Genomic DNA, 18,559 nt, shown 5'->3' with positions numbered 1-18,559 from the left:
GATTGCGGGCGTTGTTTTGTTGGAATTTTGATCTTACTCGTGCGCATTCTTGTCGTGGTCGTGCTTTGCGTTGAACGTAATGGAGGACGAACGTCCGATCACGAAGCAGAGCAAGGAAGCACAAGTTCGAGTCAAAAGTCCATTAGGTAATTATTCATGATCCATGAAGAAGTCGGGCCAGATACCAAAGGAACGGGTTCGGCAAAATGTTAGACCGATGCGGTGCTTGGGTTTCGCTGGTATGAATAAAAACTATAATTAAGCAGGCGCTGATCCGTTTGGGGTAATGTGGCGGGTCAGGGGCACGACGGAGCATTCTGTAGCTCCAGTCCGCTGCGTTCATAGCTAGGCCTACCCCTGTAGCGGCTGATACTCCCCCCCCCCATACCTGCGTTCCAGCCTTTCACTTCCACTGCATTGCTGTTTTTTTTTTTGTTTAGGTACCTTCGTGTAGGCATTTAGCCTCCGCGAGTGAAGGACGGAGCGCGGGGATGGTTCATGCCACAGCTCCCGAACGTTCCCGTGATCCATCCACCATCTACTTGTAATCATCCATTCATCAGTAGCCGCCGCCAGAGAGCGGTACACGTGCTTGCCACACACGTGTTCGTGTACACGCACGTCGTTGATCTACCATCTCCCACCCAGCGCCATCACCTTCAACCGTCATTTCACCGTAACACGGCCATCTCCTCTTACGTCTCCCAGTTCCGTTATCCCTCGTCCCTACGCGCGCCAGATTCGCCCGCACCTTTCTTGCCCCTCGACCGATCCACGATCCTCTGCTATTGCTAGGCGCGTCGGAGCCCCCATGGCTCTGCTCTGCCTTTGGCGTAACCGTCGTCTCGACTCTCAAGCCCGTTGCCGAGCTGTGGCCTGATGGAGCCCATCGTATACGACGAGACGCCCTTGGCCGACTATCTCAAAGGTGAGCTGCCCGCCGATCGCCGGACGGGTCAAGATGGGAGCCCTAACCGGCGACAGACGGAGGAGAGGAGCCCGATGGCACGTGGGCGCCCGTCGACAGCTCGCCGCGACGACCGACGTCCCTCTCGTCGGCCTCGGCCTCGTCGGCCTCGGTCTGCTCACCGCCTGCGACCCCTTCACCCTTTGCGCCAACCGGTCGGCCGCAAGTGAGGTCTCGATTCCGCAACAACAAGGAAGAGAGCGCGCCCGAGGAGACGGAAGCGCCTCCTTCGACGCTACGAAGAATCCGAAAGAGTTGCTCTGTAAGATGGTCGAAGCGCCATGCAGCGCCGCATTTCTCGTCGGTGGCTAACATGGGTGCTCCGAACAGGCAGCCGTCGTGGCAAGCATCGATCGCGCCGACAGTGCAAGATTTCTCGAAAAGTTCCGATATACCATCGTCGCCTCGCAGCTCTTGAACGGTCACTCGGTCCTCGGACTCCGACCCGCTGATCCAGTGCCCGGCAGCGCCACCGCGACGGGCAAGGACCGGCCGCTACTCTCTGCTCAAGGGGTGGTGGCATCCATCTTTGGCGCCCTGGCCGTCGCCGTGGCCGTCGCCATCAGCTGGATCCGTGGTAGCGTGCGGACGTACTTGACGAGGAAGCGCCTCGCCCTCTTGGTCTTCGTCCTCGCATCCTCGGGCATTCTAGGCCAGTTCTACGCGAAGCGACAATGGCTCCGCTACAGGCGAGAACAGTCGCTGGCCGAGATTTCCGACTTCATATCCAACTCGCACGATATCGACGGCGCCATCGAAGCGGCCCTGTCCCTCGTCCAGGAGGTGGAGCTGGTTTCGCGGGGGTACCGAGTGTCCGTTGATCCTGCCTCTCCATCGTCGCGACTTGGAGAAGCCTGCTGACCGTACCGTGCAGTCACCTGCCGTTGCCGCCCATCAGTCGGCTCGAGGACCGTAGCCAGAACCGGAAGTGTGTTCGCTTGCGACGTGCCCTTCGAGCAGCATCGCGCGACCTCCTCGAGTCGCACAAGCAGGCCTTGAACGTTGTCAAGGCCTTCTCGGAGCAGACGGAGCTGGAGAAGTACTACGACATGTACGACATCAGCGACTTCGACATATCCGACGCCCTGCAGGGCTTCAATAGGGAAGAATTCGAGGACGGCGAGTCGCTGAGGACGCTCAAGATCCTCGTGGCCCGACTCCACACAACCCGCAAGATGCTGCTCTGCGCCCTTCTGGCGTTGGACGCCAACGGCGAGGGCAACGACCTGCTCCGCTGGACATCGGCCGTCGAGGCCCTCCGAAGCGCCAACGGCTCGACGACGGCGTCGTGCGACAAGCTGCAGTCGATTCTGCGCGAAGAAGAATGTAGGTGCCCCGTCGGGCGTCATGCGCCCCGAGCTACGCGTCATTGCCTGCCGGACCGCTCGCTGACCGTCGCAGCCTTTCCCCTGCCCCCGACCCCGAAGGGCCCCGCGACGCCTCGAAGCCAGAGGTGGCGGTCGCAGCTGCAGAAGCTCAACTCGCTGTCGACGGGAATCCGAGGCTTGCAGGCCAAGCTTCACCTGTTGCGAGAGGAATCCGACCGGGCGCTGAATGACTCTCACGACATCTCGGAGCTGGGACCCAGCCTGATGCAGCAGTACGAGTCGATCGGGGCCGATCTCAAGGAGCTCATGACGGCGTGGGAAGGAGGCAGGACGGCGCTCGCCCTCGGCATCGATAGGAACGAGAAGAGGATTTCGTCCATGAGCATGGCCATGTCCCCGACGTGCTCCCTCAGCGGCGTCACGACGGTGGGCGAAGGCGATGCGGCAGCTGCCTTGAAGGCGCTGACGGGCGAATCGTCGCCCATTCTGGAACCGGCGGAAGCAGAGACGACCGAGGTGTTTGAGGCCGTCGCTCTACCCCGTCCCCGCAGCCTCTTCACGAGAGAGGAGAGGATCGTGAGGAGGAAGGAGGAGATGGAGCAGAAGGTGCAAGCGCGGCAGCAGATGGAAGCGACGCAGGGGATGCTGCGGGAGCTGGAAACCGTCATTCACCTGCGGCCCAAGATGCGCGCGAGCCCCCCCGTCCCCGACGTGGAGCAGATCACGTCCGCTTAGCACTTGGCAGGGTGCCGCAGGTGCAAGTGCACTGCTGCTCGTGGCCGCAAAGGACTGTACAGTGCGGAGTAATGTGGTGGATGGAAGGCCTTTGCTTTGTTCGAACAAGGGCATGGGCAGTAGGGCGCACGGCGACACGGTGGCATGATTTTGATTCCGACCTCTCGCCCCCAACCCATGTATTTCCACCGTGTATTCTCAAAAATGTATTCTCAATTGTGTATTCCCAAACTCTCTGTCCTGTTTTTTCTTTGACGATACACTTGGCAATAGCGATTGTGCTAGCGGCGACTTTGGGAGGGAGAGCCGCTCGATTCCCCCGGGGGTTTCTTCTGCGTACGAAAATTGGCCGCCGGGTTCGACAGCGCCATTGTAATTTTTACTATTTGCTAGCCTCCCATTAATTTTTCACGTCCATGTCCACGAGGCCAAGGGGGTCGGGCAACGAGGGCATGGTTTTTGATCAGTACGCATTCTCTGAATGGACGGCTGATCCACCCCCGTGCTCTACCGAGTTTGTCGGATGGCAACCCGTACGTGTCTGTATTGTTATCTGCAGACAAAGCACAGAGTAAATACATCCAGACGGGGAGTAGTATGTACTTGGACTCGAGCAGACTGGAACGAAGACAGCACTTGGGTGCTTTTTGCGGATTGAGTGCCTGTGGTGGAGATGAAGAGAGCAAGGGAACACGTTTGGGTGACTGGCCTGCCTGTGCCCCGCGTTCAGTTGGCGTCACCTGCTACCGTTCCAACCCCGCCGAGACGCGTCTAATCCAAATTGATACCCACCAGGCCTGCCCTGCACCGCGTAACTCGCGTTGAGTGCTTCTCTCCGCCGCCGAGCACCGCCAACTTTCTCCTTCCTTCCACTGCCAACACCAGACTTCCCTCCATCCATTCACGAAGCAAATCAAGGCCACGCTCGATTTCTCGTCTCCCCCATCTCGAACGGAACGGAAATCGCTTCGTCCCATCCCACTACCTAATCACAGCTCTCACCGTTCGTCGTGCCCCTTCCCCGCATCTCGGCAGGAGAGATTGGAAATCTGACGCGAACGACGGGGGCAGCAGAACGAAAGCAAGATGTTGGAGGCACGGCTCGAGCAGGCCAACATCCTGAAGAAGGTACCTACACACTTCTGCCTCTCTCACGTGATGGCGTGGCGCATCGCTTGACATGCAATGACGCGCAAGGTGAAGCCTCTGCTGACGGCGGCGATGCTGGACTCCGACAGGTGGTGGATGCCATCAAGGATCTCGTCCAAGACTGCAACTTCGACTGCAATGACTCGGGCATCGCGCTCCAAGCCATGGACAACTCCCACGTCGCCCTCGTCTCCATGATGCTCAAGGCCGAAGGCTTCTCCCCTTACCGATGCGACCGCAACATCGCGCTGGGCGTGAACCTGACGTCGCTGACCAAGGTGCTGCGCGCGGCCCAGAACGAGGACATCCTGACGCTCAAGGCCGAGGACGCGCCCGATGTGCTGAACCTCGTCTTCGAGAGCAGCGAGAACGACCGCATCAGCGAGTACGACCTCAAGCTCATGGACATTGACCAGGAGCACCTCGGAATCCCGGAGACGGAGTACGCGTCCACCATCTCGATGCCGGCCGCCGAGTTTCGGAGAATTTGCACAGACCTGGCGGCCATGTCTGAGTCGGGTACGAGCACGCCCCGTGACGGCACAAATTTGTCCACATGCCCTCCGCTCGCCCTTCTCTCGCCTCTCGATTACTCATTCCACTCTGCCCTCTCTCACTCCCTCATTCACTCCGCCCTTTCTCACCCGCTCGCTCGCTCGCTCCCTCGACTCTGTTTATATGTCCCCTCGGCTGACTCTACGGGCCTGCAGTCAGCATCGACGCCAACAAGGATGGCGTCAAGTTCTCGTGCAACGGTGACATCGGCAACGGATCCGTCACGCTGCGAAGCCACACCAACGTGGAGAAGCCCGAGCTCAATGTGGACATTGAGCTGACGGAGCCCGTCTCCCTGACCTTTTCGCTCAAGTACCTGGTCAACTTTTGCAAGGCCGCCGCCCTGTCGAACCAGGTCAAGATCTGCCTCTCGAGCGAGGTCCCCTTGCTGGTTGAGTACAACCTGTCAGGTAGCAGCTACCTGCGCTTCTACCTGGCGCCCAAGGTGCGTCGTCTCTTGTCCGATTATTCCGCCTCACCCGCTGACGGGATTCTTCTTCTCCCTCGCACAGATTGGTGACGAGGAGTAAGCAAGCAGCCGTGTACAGGGCAGGGCAAGGCAAGCAAAGGAGAGCAAAGGAGAGCAATGGACAGCAAAGGACGGCAAAGGATAGGCCGACCAGCGTTGGGGGAGGATGTAAGCGCTACGCTGCCCTGTTGGGACCCGTGCCGAGCGTGGACAAAAAAGTGCGACTTACTTATAGACTACTGGTTTGGAAGGGGTAAGCAAAGGAAGGGGTGGGGAGACGGGATGGAGTGGGCAACGTCATCTGCCAACCGACGTTGGAAGCCGTTCGCTTCACTGTGCCTGAAAGAAAGAAACGAGGCAGCCATTTGGTGGGATTGTTGACGATAATAATGACTCAAGGCTCTCAGTGCATTTCTTTCTTCTTCTTTGCCAGTCGTGAGGGGCGTGGCGAGGCGTTGGAGTGCACGATAGGCACGAATATCGAGCATGGAGGGATAGGCGTATCAAACTGCACGGTACATGAAGCCGTTGCTCGGACATGAGATGTTACCTAGAAGCTGATGGTGGTGGAGGTGGAGGATGCGGATGCTACCTTGGATCCTCCTGTACCCAAGCAATATCGTACCTGCACAGTGGTGGTACGAGATAACCGAAGTACGGTAGAGCCCAGCCGGCGGCGCCCGCATCTGAATTTAATTGGTAATACTCCGTAATACTCCGTCCGGTCGGCCAACTCCAGCGAGCACACTCCTACTGCTAGTACTTAGCGGCAGCATTTCGCTCCCTAGACGGACTTATTATAGCTACCCTCGGCAGCAACTCTCGGCAGCCAATCTCCGTAGCCACGGCCAGCAGCCACCGATAGCAGCCACCCTCAGCAGCAGCAGCCACCCCCAGCGGCAGCCACCCTCTGCAGCAGCCACCTTCAGCAGCAGCCACCTTCAGCAGCCACCCTCGGCAACTAACCTCACTGCACAAGTCGCGCAATACCAGCTTGGGTCCATCACCATCGACGTGTGAGACGCACCTCGCTTCCCAACACCAGGGACGGCCCATCAACCAAGCAAGGACGACACATGGCCACCTCGGTGACCGCATCGACGTCGGCCACACGAGTTCTGGCCGTCGCCAGCCATGTGCGTGCCTGGCAAACCCCATCTCCATCCCCTCCCGCGTATTCACGATGCCTGTTTCGTTCACATATAACGCGCACACATCTACACGTCCACCCTGCGCACACGCACACGCACACACGCCTGAACCCTACCGCCGCTGACAACGTTGCATTTGTTAGGTTGTGTCCGGGTAGGGACGACATCCGGTTCGCCACGCTGCGCATTGCCGATCAGCTAACGATGCTGTCCTCGGCTGCAGGAACGTCGGAAACAAGATTGCCGTCTTCGTCCTCCAGTCGCTGGGCTACGATGTTGCCGCCCTCAATACGGTGCAGTTCAGTCAGTGCCAGCAAGAGACGGCCTCCGGTTGGCGTCGACCTCCCCGTTGACCACCGTTGCAGGCAACCACACCGGGTACGGGCGATGGACCGGCACGAAGGCGTCGGCCGACGAGATCGCCGACCTCTTCCGTGGCCTTCAGCAGTGCTACCTCGATGACTTCGACATGATGCTTTCGGGCTACGTCCCTGGCGCCGAGGCCGTCGCCGCCGTCGGCGACATTGCCAAGGAGCTCATCAAAAAGGCTGAACCGAGGCCCGGCTCATTCTTCTGGGTCCTCGACCCCGTCATGGGAGACAACGGCAAGATATACGTCGCCGAGGACGTTGTCCCCGCCTACAAATCTCTTGTTCCGTTGGCAGACCTCATATTGCCCAACCAGTTCGAGGCCGAGTTCGTCCCTTCCCCCCCCTCCGCGCTCCCGACTCTCCCGGCGACGGCCGATGCTGACCTTGGCTCGTCTGCGCTTCCCAGGCTGCTGTCCGGCGTCAAGATCGACGACATGAAGAGCCTGGAGCAGGCGATAAGTGCTCTGCACGACGATTACCGCGTGCCCCACGTCGTCATCACCTCGGTTAACCTGTCGGCCTCCAACCACCCGACAAAGCAGCTCTCCGTCGTCGGCTCGAGCAGAACGTCGACCGGCAGGTCTCGCCTCTTCCAAATCACCTTTCCCGCCATCGACTGCTACTTCTGCGGCACCGGCGATATGTTTGGCGCCCTCATGGCGATGCGCATGCGCGAGGCCGTCGAGGCGGTCCCGGGCCTGCGACAGCAGCCGCACTGGCTGAGCGGCGACGACGTGCCCGTGCTGGAGCTGCCACTTGCCAAGGCGGCTGCCAAGGTCCTGGCCAGCATGCACCAGATTCTGACGCTGACGAAGGATGCCATGCCCGCCATTATCGAGCGGACCAAGGCCACGCTGTCGGACCAAGACAAGGCCGACAACGGCAAGGCGCATGCCATCATGTCCAAGGCGGCCGAGCTGCAATTGACGCAGAATCTGGATTGCCTGCGGGCCCCGACCGTCGAGTTCAAGGCAACAGCGATAGTACATGACAAACGGAGACACGAGATGGATGCTGTATAATGCTAATGCTATTCGATCCTGCTTTGCCGCCCGAATCAGTCGCCTTGCTGAATGCCTGCTCCCCAGACCTACCTGCACGCCGTCCCCCGCCCGTCTCGGATCTCCACTGAAATTTCTCCAGCCCGGACAGGCGGTGGTTGACGGACCGATGGGTCGATTTCTGGCCATCATCACTGTTTGCCCGTGCTGCCAAAGCCACCAGCACCGCGGACACTCTCGTCGAGCTTCTCGACCTCGACGACCTCGGGGGTCACGATGCGTTCGAGGATGAGTTGGGCGATGCGGTCGCCCTCCTTGACCTCGTAGTCAGCCTCGGCGTGGTTGAAGAGCAGGATTTTGACCTGGCCGCGGTAGTCGGCATCGATGACGCCCGCACCCGTGTCGATGAAGTGCTTGCAGGCGAGGCCAGAACGTGGCGCGATCCGGCCATCTGTCTCTATCCATTAGCACACCTTCCTCGCTTCTGGCAAAAGTCCCTCGGCCACATGTTCGCACAGCAGACCGGGAGAAGGGACGAGGACGTAGCGTACAGGTGCCGGCGGGGACGGCGATGCTGATGTCCGTGTCGACGAGCACCTTGCCGCGCGCGGGAACTACGGTGTCCCGGGCCGCGTACATGTCGTAGCCGGCGGCAAAGGCGCTGCCACGAGTAGGCACGCGGCCGTTCGGCGAAAGTTTCTTGACCTGCATCGCGCACGTCTCGGCCTGGGCCTGCAGCATCGAGCCGGCCGCAGCATCGTCGCCCGTCTTGACACGCTTCGCCGCCGGAGCAGTGTTGGTGCCGTTGGTGCCGTTGGTCTCCATCGTCGCTGAGGACATTGTGTACTCTCGCTCGCGGGCAGTGATGTTCGAATATCGGAATGGGCTTGTGTCGGACGAAAAACGAGGCTGCGTTCTCTGGCGGCAACAATAAGAGGAGGGTTGAGGTGGATTTGACCAACGACGTATCGCGCCTGGGAGGAGGCTGGTTCTCCAGGGCGCGACCATGGACGCGACGTGGCGCGGACCACGAACGCCTGCCATTTGATGGACGTGCTGCCGCTGTGCTGGTTGGGCCAATCGGCCGAACCCGCGTAAAGTGGTCGAAGTAGAGGTACTTACTTGTACAGGTACTTCCCTCTTCCAGCCTTCAAGTACAAGTAGTATTACATTACAAGTACTATGGTGCGTCAGGTGCGTACTTTTATAGTTATTACAGTAATACTTATTTACAATACTTATGTACAATACTTGTACTTACACCTGCATCTTGCACTCCTGAATCTGGGGCCCAGCCTGTCTTGGTGAGTGGCGGTTCAACAACACGGTGACGGTTCAACCGCGAGCGAAAAGACACGACATTCTTTCTCCTTATTCTTATTTTCATTCTGAAAACTCTAGCGATGAATGATTTTTGACCATCGCCATGTGCCCTAGCGTCCATGGCGCGCACATTTGTGCCCCCCCTGCACGTACGTCCTGTCATCTCGCATGCCGCACGACAAGCAAGACACGACAGGCCAAGCCCCCTCCCTACCGTCATGCAAGAAAACGGTACGCAACAGCAGGGCTTGGGTGTCCCACTGCAATTGTCATATAATTAATTATATCTACCATGCCCCCTTCAGTCGTCCAGCTCTCTGCCGAAATCAATCAGCCTGAGCTTCGTCGCGTCCTTGGGGTGAAACTGGGCCACCTTGGACCTGACAAGGAACCGCACGGCGGCCGACTCCCGCGTCAGCTGCACGTACGACCCCGAATTGTCCCCTTCGGCTTTGGCGAGCTTGTTGAGCAGCTCCTCGGTGAGCGACCGCATCTCTCGGCCGGCGGCTTTTGCCTCGTCGTCATGCTCGTCGTCATTGTTGCGCTCCCTGCCAACCTCGTCGTCGCCTTGTGCCGCGCCCCAGATCTCGTCGAGCCGACGCTGGCGCTTGTCTTGGTCCACCACGTTTCCTTTCGCCTTCTTGGCCTTTCCATGTGCGTTGAAGCCGCCGGCAAGGTCCTCGGGATCGACATCCACCATGTCGCCGACGATGGGTCCGCCCAGCTCCTCTGCCGCGAGCATGGCCGCTAGCCGGTGGTCGATGAACCTCAGCAGCGACTTCATCAGCTTGAACGTCTCCGCGTTGTAGCTTTTCTTCCTTGCCTCCAGCTCATCCGCCTTGTTCTTGCTCCCATTCTTCTCCGGCAGCTTGGCCTGGGATGCCAGTGCCAACCTCAGAGACCGAATCCTGTCTTTGAGTGCATCCGTCAACAGACGATGGTCTTTCAGCGTCACCCGCTCCGAGTCCAGCTGTTTCCTGGCTCGCTCAGCCTCGAGCCTCTGCGATGCCAGATAGGCTTTTGATTCCTCGATAACCTGGTGCGTCTTGCGCAAGGCCACCAGAGCAGGAAGCACGGACCCTGGAAATGGCAAGAACGGCTCAGAGTTTGTCACTTCTACGAGCGCTGCTTTGATGACATTGGCTTGCAGTTCCGGCGAGGAAGGGACCGCGTCTCCATGTGTGGACCGGATCTGGTCATCGACATATTAGCCGAGCCGTCGTGGCCCCTGTCGGCCCCCGTTGTTTCGAATCACTCACCTTTGCGAGCTCCGTCTCATGTTCCTTGACCTTGCGCTGAAGCTCCTTGAGGGTGTAATCCAAACTGGTGGCATAATCCTCGGCTTCAGAGTCGCGCACTCTGTTTTCCATTGTTTCCGTCGGTAGCTCGTGAGCCAGACGCACGACCCAGACGCACAAACGCACTCTTTTCCCTGTCGAGCTCTGCTGCCTGAAAGTGGGTGCTTGAAGGTGATCCGGGCCAGAGAATGTGATGTCGTAATGTTCGTCGATTCGTCGGGGTCACCCGATGCATACCGCTGGGGTCAATGCCTACGGCAAGGAGCACCAGGCAAGAGGCCAGAGAGATATTTCGCCTGCTAAACCGACATGAGAGGGGGGGGGGGGAGGTGGTGAGAGGTACTGTAGACGGGCTCGTCAGCCTGCTGATGCAGCTGATCAAGTGCTGGTGGTAGTGCACAGTACCCATACAGTGTGCGTGGAACCAAATGCAGCACGCTCGACGTGGCACGTGACTTGGCCGCACCGTGGGCAAATTCATTTCCAGCACCGCGGTATTAGCTTCCTGTTTCATCAGAGCCAATCTCCATCCTTTCTCCCCTCTCAACCCATCGTTGTCGCGACCTGCGCTCCTGACTGACATCCTCCTCCCTTGGCCACAAGACAAGCCAGCATACTGTCTCCTCCTCTATTCATCGCCTGCCCGTTTGTTGGAGGCTCTGCCCTGCCTACTGCGGTTTAGTCGCTCGCCTCGGCTCGCGTTCCCCCCTATCGTCTACGCTTTGTTTCAGCACACGTTGCAGCGGGCTCGATACCTTGTCAAGAGAGGGCCCAGCTCGAGTGAACCCCAGCTTCCTCGCCAATCTCCGTTGGCTGATTCATCTTCGACCACCAGCCGCCTGCTCGAGAGGCGCAGTTTTTCCTCTTGACTGCTCACAAACCCCCGACTTCACATAAACCCCACGTGTGTAACCGGCAGAGAAAGGCGCAGAACCATAAGGTTTGCATCGAAGCTGACGGCCTACATTCCTCCTTCTGCTACTCACACGACTGAACTTCTTTGCCTTGCCTCTCCTGCTTGCGAGACCTCCAACCGCTTCACCTTTTCTGCCCCGTCAGCCTCCTCATCTCACGCTCGCACCCGTCACCTACCATCTCGTCGGACATCACCATCTACGGGGAGCTCTAGCACACACGTCAACTTCGCGTCTACAGATCAAGTGCTGCAGCGCCTGGCCGGGAGACGAGGGATATATCCTTGAGTCCTGCACCGCACCATTCTCTTACTCCAACCAGCCCAAAACAAAAAGCACTGTTTACCACGTTGGCCCGAAATCCTTGCGACGTTGCTCACGTCACATCACGAGTCCGCCGACACCACTCGATCCCATCGATCTCGTCACTGCACCAGCACGTTTTCATTGGAAAACCCTCTGAGTGTAAATAAGACGAACAATAGAAAAAAAAAAAGTTGGGTCATTCCGACAGGTTTCAACCAATCACCAACCTCTCGGTGAAGTCTTGTTTCATTGAAAGCCAAGGAAAAAAACATGTCTGCATCGCCCACGCAGCCGACGCAGTCGGTCAAACGACCTCTAGAGGAGGTCTCGTCCCCCTCTCGCGCTACCGATCAACCCGACGCCAAACGCCCTGCTCTCGATAAGATCACCAAGGCCGATGCCGAGGTCGAGATCGACGCCGCCGTTGCCGACCTCGAGGCCACCGCCGCCAGCGTGAGTCAGACAGCCGACGACAAGACAAATGGCGCCCAGCCGGACCAGGGGGGTGCCAGCACCGTTCCCGACGCCGCCGCCGCCGCCGCCGCCGCTCCCGCGGTGCCCGCGGCCGACCCGACGGCCAACGCAGCCGTGAACGACGAGACGGCATGGATTCACATCCGCGCCATCATTTCGAGCCCCGAGGCTGCGACGATCATCGGAAAGGGCGGCGAAAATGTGTCCAACATTCGCAAGATGTCCGGTGCCAAGTGTACCGTCAGCGACTACCAGAAGGGCGCCGTCGAGCGAATCCTGACCGTCAGCGGCATAGTGGACGCTGTTGCCAAGGTACGTCTGGCACGACATGGAAGAGGAGCAAGCACGCGTCGGCCGGTTGGCTAACTCTCTCCTGGCAGGCATTTGGCCTGATTATTCGAACGCTCAACAACGAGCCGCTCAACGAGAAGTCTACCACATCCTCCAAGACGTACCCCCTCCGCCTGCTCGTCCCCCACATCCTGATCGGTTCCATCATCGGCAAGGGCGGCGCTAGAATCAAGGAGATTCAGGATGCCTCAGGTGCCAGGCTCAACGCGTCCGACACCTGCCTGCCCTTCTCCACCGAACGATCTCTGGTGGTCATGGGCGTCGCCGACGCCGTCCACATTGCCACGTACTACGTCGGCAGCACCCTCGTAGAGCAACTTAACGAGCGATTCGGCGGCCCGGCTGCGTCTGCCTATGCCACCCGCAGCGGCGCCCCCGCCGGACCGATCCCTGGCGGCATGCAAGTCGTCCCCTACTCCCCCTTCCCCGTCGGCGGCCACTACGGTCGTTCGGAGAACTACGGCCGGAACCAGGAGCGACGCAACCATCACCACATGGCGCCTGCTCCGTACCCCCAGCAGTACCCGCAGGGAGCCGCCCAGCCAAACCCAGCCGTCCCCATCCACTACGGCGCGCAGCCGGCGGCGGCGTACGGCGCCGCCCCGCACATGCAGCCTCCCATGGCCCAGCACGGCGGCGCGCCCCAGCCGCACGGAGGACCCCAGGGCCAGCCCATGGCCGGTGGAGCCATGCCGGGAGGTACCCCCGTGACACAGCAGATCTACATTCCCAACGACATGGTCGGCGCCATCATCGGCAAGGGTGGCCAGAAGATCAACGAGATCCGTCAGATCAGTGGCAGCGTCATTAAGATTAACGAACCGCAGGATAACAGCAACGAGCGTCTGGTCACGGTGACGGGAACGGAAGAATGCAACCGCATGGCCCTGTACATGCTCTACTCGCGTCTAGGTGAGGACAAATCTCCAGCCCCCCCCCCCCTTTACCCGGTCGGCTTCCATGACGGTTGCTAACGCGCTCGCTACCTCGCCGCAGAATCCGAGAAGCATCGAATCTAGTGGAGCGGTTGAATAAGGTTGCTTCCGAGAAGCCCCCCGAGAGAGAACGACGGTGCGTGTTTGAGATCTCGAGTTTCTGGTGGACCGGCGTGCCGCTCGTTTGCCGCCCGGCTCCGCGACGACGACGCAAGGAGGGCGGCGAGGTTTTACGATCGCAAGGGATGAACGGCGACGGTGGCGGTCGACGGAGCTTCGTCCGATGGCACCCCGCAAGTGCGCGAATATTGCTCGGCACCTTTGACAGGAAAGGGCTGGCCGGGGTGGGGGCTCGAGCTGTCTCGGGTGTGCGCGACGGCGGCTGGGCGTGTATGGTGGGCTGGATGTGCCGAAAACCGCTGTTTGACCTTTAATTTCTCATACGAGTGCGCGGCGAGTTTTACGGCGGCCGTCGGCTGGGATAGGCTGCAGCCGTGTCTTAATACGAGCACAGATGGTTTCTCGAAGGACGATGCATGGATGCAGTGCTCGTCGCTTCGCGGCGTGCGAGGCCGTAAAGACGACTGCGCCTCTGAGTGTCCGTTCCAGTATCGTGGCCGTGGCGCGATATGGCGGGATCGACCGAAGTGAAGATGCTGTGTCGTGACGAAGCCGACGGCTCATCATAGGCGCTTCAGCTGGACATGATACTGGGAATCAGGCCGGCAAGGTTAGCGAGCGTGATCCCGGGGTGCAGGGATGCGACAATTGTGCCAGGAAAGGGAGCAATCACCAGGTCGACGGATTTGATGTCGTCCCGGGCGTAGTGAACGCTGCTGTTCGAGACTGAGGAGACCGTCAGTTCGGTGTCCGGCTGCTCGAGGACTTGGAAGTGGGAGAGGAAGGGGACGAATGCATGTACGGCGTGTTCCGCATGCTTCGTCGCCATCTTCGTCGTCACGAACACGGGCACGCACGCTTCTCCTGGTCTGTCTGGGCTCGCTGGGCCTCATAGGTGTCCCAACCGATGATGACGCTGACGGTGATGCCGGCGAGAGCCAGCACGCCGTACTCGGCGAGGAGCTCGAACTGGCCAAAGGCGGAGGCGCGAACGCCCGGCACGGCGCCGGCGCTGAGGCGCGAGGCGAGGGGCTTGACGCGGGTCTCGAGGAATGAGCGGGGGGCGCCGTATGCCGTGAAGATCTCGGTGCAGGGTGCGTTGAGGGCGGCGGCGGCGTCACCGCGGAGGAGGGACTTTGTGAAGATGTACGAGTCCGTCGTGGCGCGGAAGTCGTCGAGCCAGTCGTCGAAGATCGGGGAGGCGAGGTAGGCGTCGAGGGCGGCGGGAGAAGCCCAGCAGACGGCCCAGGTCCAGTGGTCGGGGCGCTCCATCTGCTGGCCGAGGTAGATGGCCTTGACGCCGGGCACGGCCTGGAGCTGGGCCGAGACGTGGGTGAAGGCGAGCGGCGGCGTCGAGGGCGAGTGCTGGAGACCCTGTCGGAAGGTGAGGGTGGCAAACTGGACGAACTCGTGCCGCTCCGGCACCTGCTTGATGATGTGGTTCATGGCGAGGAGGACGGGAGGAAGGGAGGAGGAGGCAGGCGGTGACGGATGTGAACAATGTCTGCGTAGGAAGCGAGGAGGGAGGAGGGAAGTAAGTCGGCAAGCCGGTGACGAGAGGTGGACTGTGATGAGAAACGAGAGCTGCCGCACTTTGTCGATGGATACATAGGCATATATATATAAGTACATGCATACACCTGCACACATGTACGTACATATGTATGCTTGCATGTATGTACGTACGTATGCAAGTAGGTGTACGGAGTACGTACATGAGTATATAAAGCCGTGGTATAACGTGTATGGAGGGATGCCTCGACGTACAGTACGTGTGCGCAATGGTGTATGCTGGGGAGAAATGACGCGCCCTCCGTTCCACGGCCGTTTGTCTGTTTGCGGTCAAGGTGGGAGGGAGATGGGGAATCGGTATATGACGAGCTTGGTCGCTTCGCCTCGCCAGGCCGACCAACGGATGGCATCGTCCTGGGTCGTCCCGGGTCGCCCTGCGTCGCCCTGTGGTGCCTTGTGGTGCCCTGTGATGCCTGGTGATGCCCATGTGCTGCAATGTGCTGGCTGCCTTGCGAGCGCTGCACTAGGTGTGCATCGCAGAGGCACCGGGGGAGGGAGAGGGAGGCGTCGGCGCAGCTGCCAAACCTGTGCCGCGCCGTGCCGTGCTGTCAACATGCTCTACCTGCGCGCGTGCTCCTACACTCTTGTGCGTCTACGTGTTGGCCCGTGGTGCAAGTCCCATACGAGTATGGATGCGCACTCGCGCGCGCGTACCGCATCTACCTGCCACACGAATCAAGGTCGCCGTGCGTGCCGCGTCTCATGTGTACGTGCTCCCGTCCATCGGCGAAGCGACTCCCTCCGCGAGCGTGCCAGCATGCCACTAAGCACATGTATGGGCATCGGTGCCCGCGCGTACGGGCCCAGATGGAGGTTGCAGCACGCTGCCCCCTGGCGATGCTTCCCCTGCCTCCCCGGCACCGGCCCCCCGTTTCCTCCCGGCCCATGCCGAGATCGGAAGAGCATGCTGCTCCCCACCGCCGGACCTCCCCCACGCAGCATGTTGTCGTCCGCGGTCGTCGTCCGCAGCCGTCGTCACATGGAAAGGTGCTTGGGCCCATCTCTGCGCCAGGGTGCCATCAGGCTGGCCACCTGGCGCCATGAGGGCGGGCCTCGGCGACGCGGCCGAGGTTGCTGACGAGCTCCGGCACCGGAATGACATCGCGTGGGGGGGGGGCTCTAGCGGACGGAGAGGGGGGGCCTCGCTAACCCGTGCTCTTTCGGCTTGTGCTCGTGCTTGTCACGCAGACAGTGTGGCCACCATCGGGAATCATGTCCGATCGATGAGCCGTTTGGGGGGGGGGCGACCTGTGGCTGAGGAGGGCACTTCTGAGCACAAGTTTGGGCCGCGGCGGGGATAGCGCTGAGGAGGCGAGGACGTGCCGCGAATCACCAATCTAGATGCTCCGGCTGCATGGATACCTGGTGCAGAGTTCGGGGTGCAGGGAATAAATACATGTATTTGTTTGCACAAGTAATATTAATTGCAACGGATGAAGTACACGACCTTACGTAAGGACGATCGATGTAAGTACTTACTTAAGTACTCCGTATTGATACTGTACTTACAGTACTTACGGAGTACTGTACATGTACTGTATTCCGGAGTGCTTCGTACACCTACAAGTACTCTAGTGAAGTACCTAATGGTGGTTGCCTAATGGTGGTTGCTGGTGCAGTACGGAGTACCCCGTACGGAATACGGAGTAATCTTCGCCGTGCTGGTACGCGAGTAATACTTGCAGAAAGTTGCGGTCAGCGTTGCCATCCCCAACGTCGTGGCTCAAAACACCATCACCACTTCTACTCTTCAACGCAAACCGGTGCAGCCGCATCGGGCGACGACGCCCACACGACTTGCCGTTGGTCGTAGCTTTGCGAGCCCTTCGTTTCTCCTTCATTTTCCAACATTGGCCCGGACGAGAATGTGCACCCCGCCGTCTCATCCGTAGTTCGCCTCTCCCCACGCTCTCTGCCACGGTCGTCACGGGGAAGGGGGTGTAGATCTACCTTCTTCGCTTCTTCTCCCCTCGTTTGACTCCATCACCCAACGACGCTCAGCACGATCCCCGACGAAAATGCCAGCGGCGATGGCTGCGACGTCCCCTGACCAGGACGACGCACACGGCCCCGCCGAGATCAACCTCCTCACCCTCAACTGCTGGGGTCTTCTCCACATATCGACCCTCCGCACCCCGCGCCTCCTCGAGATCGGCCGCAGGATTGCGAGCCTCGATCCCGTGCCGCACATCGTCTGTCTCCAGGAGTGCTGGGTCCAGGACGACTACCTCGCCGTCCGCGATGCTGTCGCCCACATCCTGCCCCATGCCAAGTTCTACCACAGCGGTGCCTTTGGCGGCGGCCTCGCCCTCCTGAGCCGCTGGCCCATCGAGGAGAGCTCGATGGTCCCCTATCCTCTCAACGGCCGCCCGACCGCCTTCTGGAGGGGTGACTGGTACGTCGGCAAGGGTGTGGCCTGCGCGACACTGAGGATCGGCCCGCGCGAGGGCGACGTCGTGCATCTGTTCAACACCCATGTCGGTTTCCTCCCCTCCCTTCCCCGCCCTCCTGCTCTGCCTGTCGTCGAAGGGGAGACTTGCTCACGATGATGAATCCAGACGCACGCGCCCTACGAGTCCGGCCCGAACGACTCCTACCTCTGCCACCGCACCGCCCAAGCCTGGGAAGTCGCCAAGCTGCTGCGGGCCGCCTCCCAGCGCGGCCACCTCGTCCTCGCCCTCGGCGACTTCAACATGTACCCCCGCTCGCTGCCCCATCGCATCATCACCGCCCGCTCCCCCGTTCGTGATGTCTGGCGCGTCCTCCATCCCGAAAGCTCCATCGGCCCCGCCGACTTCCCGGCCGAGAAGGCGCGCGCTCGTCCCGTCCCCTCGGCCGCCCGCAACCTCGAGGAGAACGGCGCGAGCAGCGACGGCCTGTACAATACTTGGCGCTGGACCAAGAAGCAGCAGAAGCAGCTGCTCGCCGGCAAGGATCGCCTCGTCGACCCCGACGCCGAGGATGTGAACGGTAAGCGTCTCGACTACATCTTTGCCTCGACGGCGGCCGAGTCGAATCGTGGCTGGGTCGTCGACTCTGCCGCCGTCGTCATGACTGAGCGCCACCCCGATCTCCGCGTCTCCCTGTCCGACCATTTTGGCGTCCTGGCCACCCTCAGGCACCACGCCATCTCCTCCACCGACGCCGACAAGGCCGCTGATGCCCAGCTGAACGGACCGCCCAACCATGACCACCACCCGCTGTGCGTGTCCGACTACGACGAGATCCTCGCCATGACCCACAGGTACGCCGCCCGCGAGCGCTCCGAGCGTCGTTGGCGCGCCATTCGCTTCTACGCCGCCCTGGTCCTCTGGATCGCTTGCCTCGTCGCCGTCTGGTGGAGCCCCCGTCACTTTGTTTCATTCATTCTTGTTCTCCTCGCCAGCCTCGGACTGGCGGCCGGCGTCGTCGAGGGCCTCTTGGCCTTGCTGTTCTTCTCCTCCGAGATACGCAAGCTCAAGGAGTTTGAGTGGGAGGTTCAGAACGCGAGATGGGCTGCTCTTGCTACCAGCCAAGAGTCGGCCAAATCAGCATGACGAC

General features: G+C 60.3%; 8 protein-coding genes across 8 annotated transcripts; 4 read left to right on the top strand and 4 right to left on the bottom strand.

Annotated features, from left to right (window-relative positions):
- Positions 1–879: 879 nt before the first annotated feature.
- On the top strand, positions 880–3,030 carry DCS_07536 (uncharacterized protein; the record flags this gene model as incomplete). The annotated part of the gene is made up of 5 exons (XM_040804821.1): positions 880–928; positions 985–1,229; positions 1,298–1,779; positions 1,842–2,293; positions 2,369–3,030. 5 exons carry the CDS (start codon positions 880–882, stop codon positions 3,028–3,030), a joined length of 1,890 nt encoding a protein of 629 aa, XP_040654925.1.
- Positions 3,031–4,116: 1,086 nt separating this feature from the next.
- On the top strand, positions 4,117–7,747 carry DCS_07535 (proliferating cell nuclear antigen; the record flags this gene model as incomplete). Its single annotated transcript, XM_040804820.1, has 7 exons — positions 4,117–4,158; positions 4,269–4,698; positions 4,890–5,179; positions 5,247–5,260; positions 6,007–6,219; positions 6,578–6,657; positions 6,720–7,747. The coding sequence occupies 7 exons, from the start codon at positions 4,117–4,119 to the stop codon at positions 7,745–7,747; spliced, it is 2,097 nt and encodes a 698-aa protein (XP_040654924.1).
- Positions 7,748–7,917: 170 nt separating this feature from the next.
- On the bottom strand, positions 7,918–8,566 carry DCS_07534 (dUTP diphosphatase; the record flags this gene model as incomplete). Its single annotated transcript, XM_040804819.1, has 2 exons — positions 7,918–8,177; positions 8,278–8,566. 2 exons carry the CDS (start codon positions 8,564–8,566, stop codon positions 7,918–7,920), a joined length of 549 nt encoding a protein of 182 aa, XP_040654923.1.
- A 784-nt stretch (positions 8,567–9,350) lies between these two features.
- On the bottom strand, positions 9,351–10,419 carry DCS_07533 (uncharacterized protein; the record flags this gene model as incomplete). Its single annotated transcript, XM_040804818.1, has 2 exons — positions 9,351–10,241; positions 10,309–10,419. The coding sequence occupies 2 exons, from the start codon at positions 10,417–10,419 to the stop codon at positions 9,351–9,353; spliced, it is 1,002 nt and encodes a 333-aa protein (XP_040654922.1).
- Positions 10,420–11,837: 1,418 nt separating this feature from the next.
- Positions 11,838–13,366, top strand: DCS_07532 (KH domain RNA binding protein; the record flags this gene model as incomplete). Its single annotated transcript, XM_040804817.1, has 2 exons — positions 11,838–12,353; positions 12,422–13,366. 2 exons carry the CDS (start codon positions 11,838–11,840, stop codon positions 13,364–13,366), a joined length of 1,461 nt encoding a protein of 486 aa, XP_040654921.1.
- Positions 13,367–14,021: 655 nt separating this feature from the next.
- On the bottom strand, positions 14,022–14,893 carry DCS_07531 (uncharacterized protein; the record flags this gene model as incomplete). The annotated part of the gene is made up of 2 exons (XM_040804816.1): positions 14,022–14,173; positions 14,305–14,893. The coding sequence occupies 2 exons, from the start codon at positions 14,891–14,893 to the stop codon at positions 14,022–14,024; spliced, it is 741 nt and encodes a 246-aa protein (XP_040654920.1).
- An 889-nt stretch (positions 14,894–15,782) lies between these two features.
- Positions 15,783–16,121, bottom strand: DCS_07530 (uncharacterized protein; the record flags this gene model as incomplete). The annotated part of the gene is made up of 1 exon (XM_040804815.1): positions 15,783–16,121. One exon carries the CDS (start codon positions 16,119–16,121, stop codon positions 15,783–15,785), a length of 339 nt encoding a protein of 112 aa, XP_040654919.1.
- Positions 16,122–17,037: 916 nt separating this feature from the next.
- DCS_07529 (uncharacterized protein) lies at positions 17,038–18,555 on the top strand (the record flags this gene model as incomplete). The annotated part of the gene is made up of 2 exons (XM_040804814.1): positions 17,038–17,496; positions 17,578–18,555. 2 exons carry the CDS (start codon positions 17,038–17,040, stop codon positions 18,553–18,555), a joined length of 1,437 nt encoding a protein of 478 aa, XP_040654918.1.
- Between the last annotated feature and the right edge of the window lie 4 nt (positions 18,556–18,559).

The sequence above is a fragment of the Drechmeria coniospora genome, chromosome 03 (genome assembly GCF_001625195.1).
Source record: "Drechmeria coniospora strain ARSEF 6962 chromosome 03, whole genome shotgun sequence".
Taxonomy (NCBI): Eukaryota; Fungi; Ascomycota; class Sordariomycetes; order Hypocreales; family Ophiocordycipitaceae; genus Drechmeria; species Drechmeria coniospora.
The sequence above is the reverse complement of the archived record's forward strand: the minus strand, read 5'-3'. Positions and strand labels throughout refer to the sequence as shown.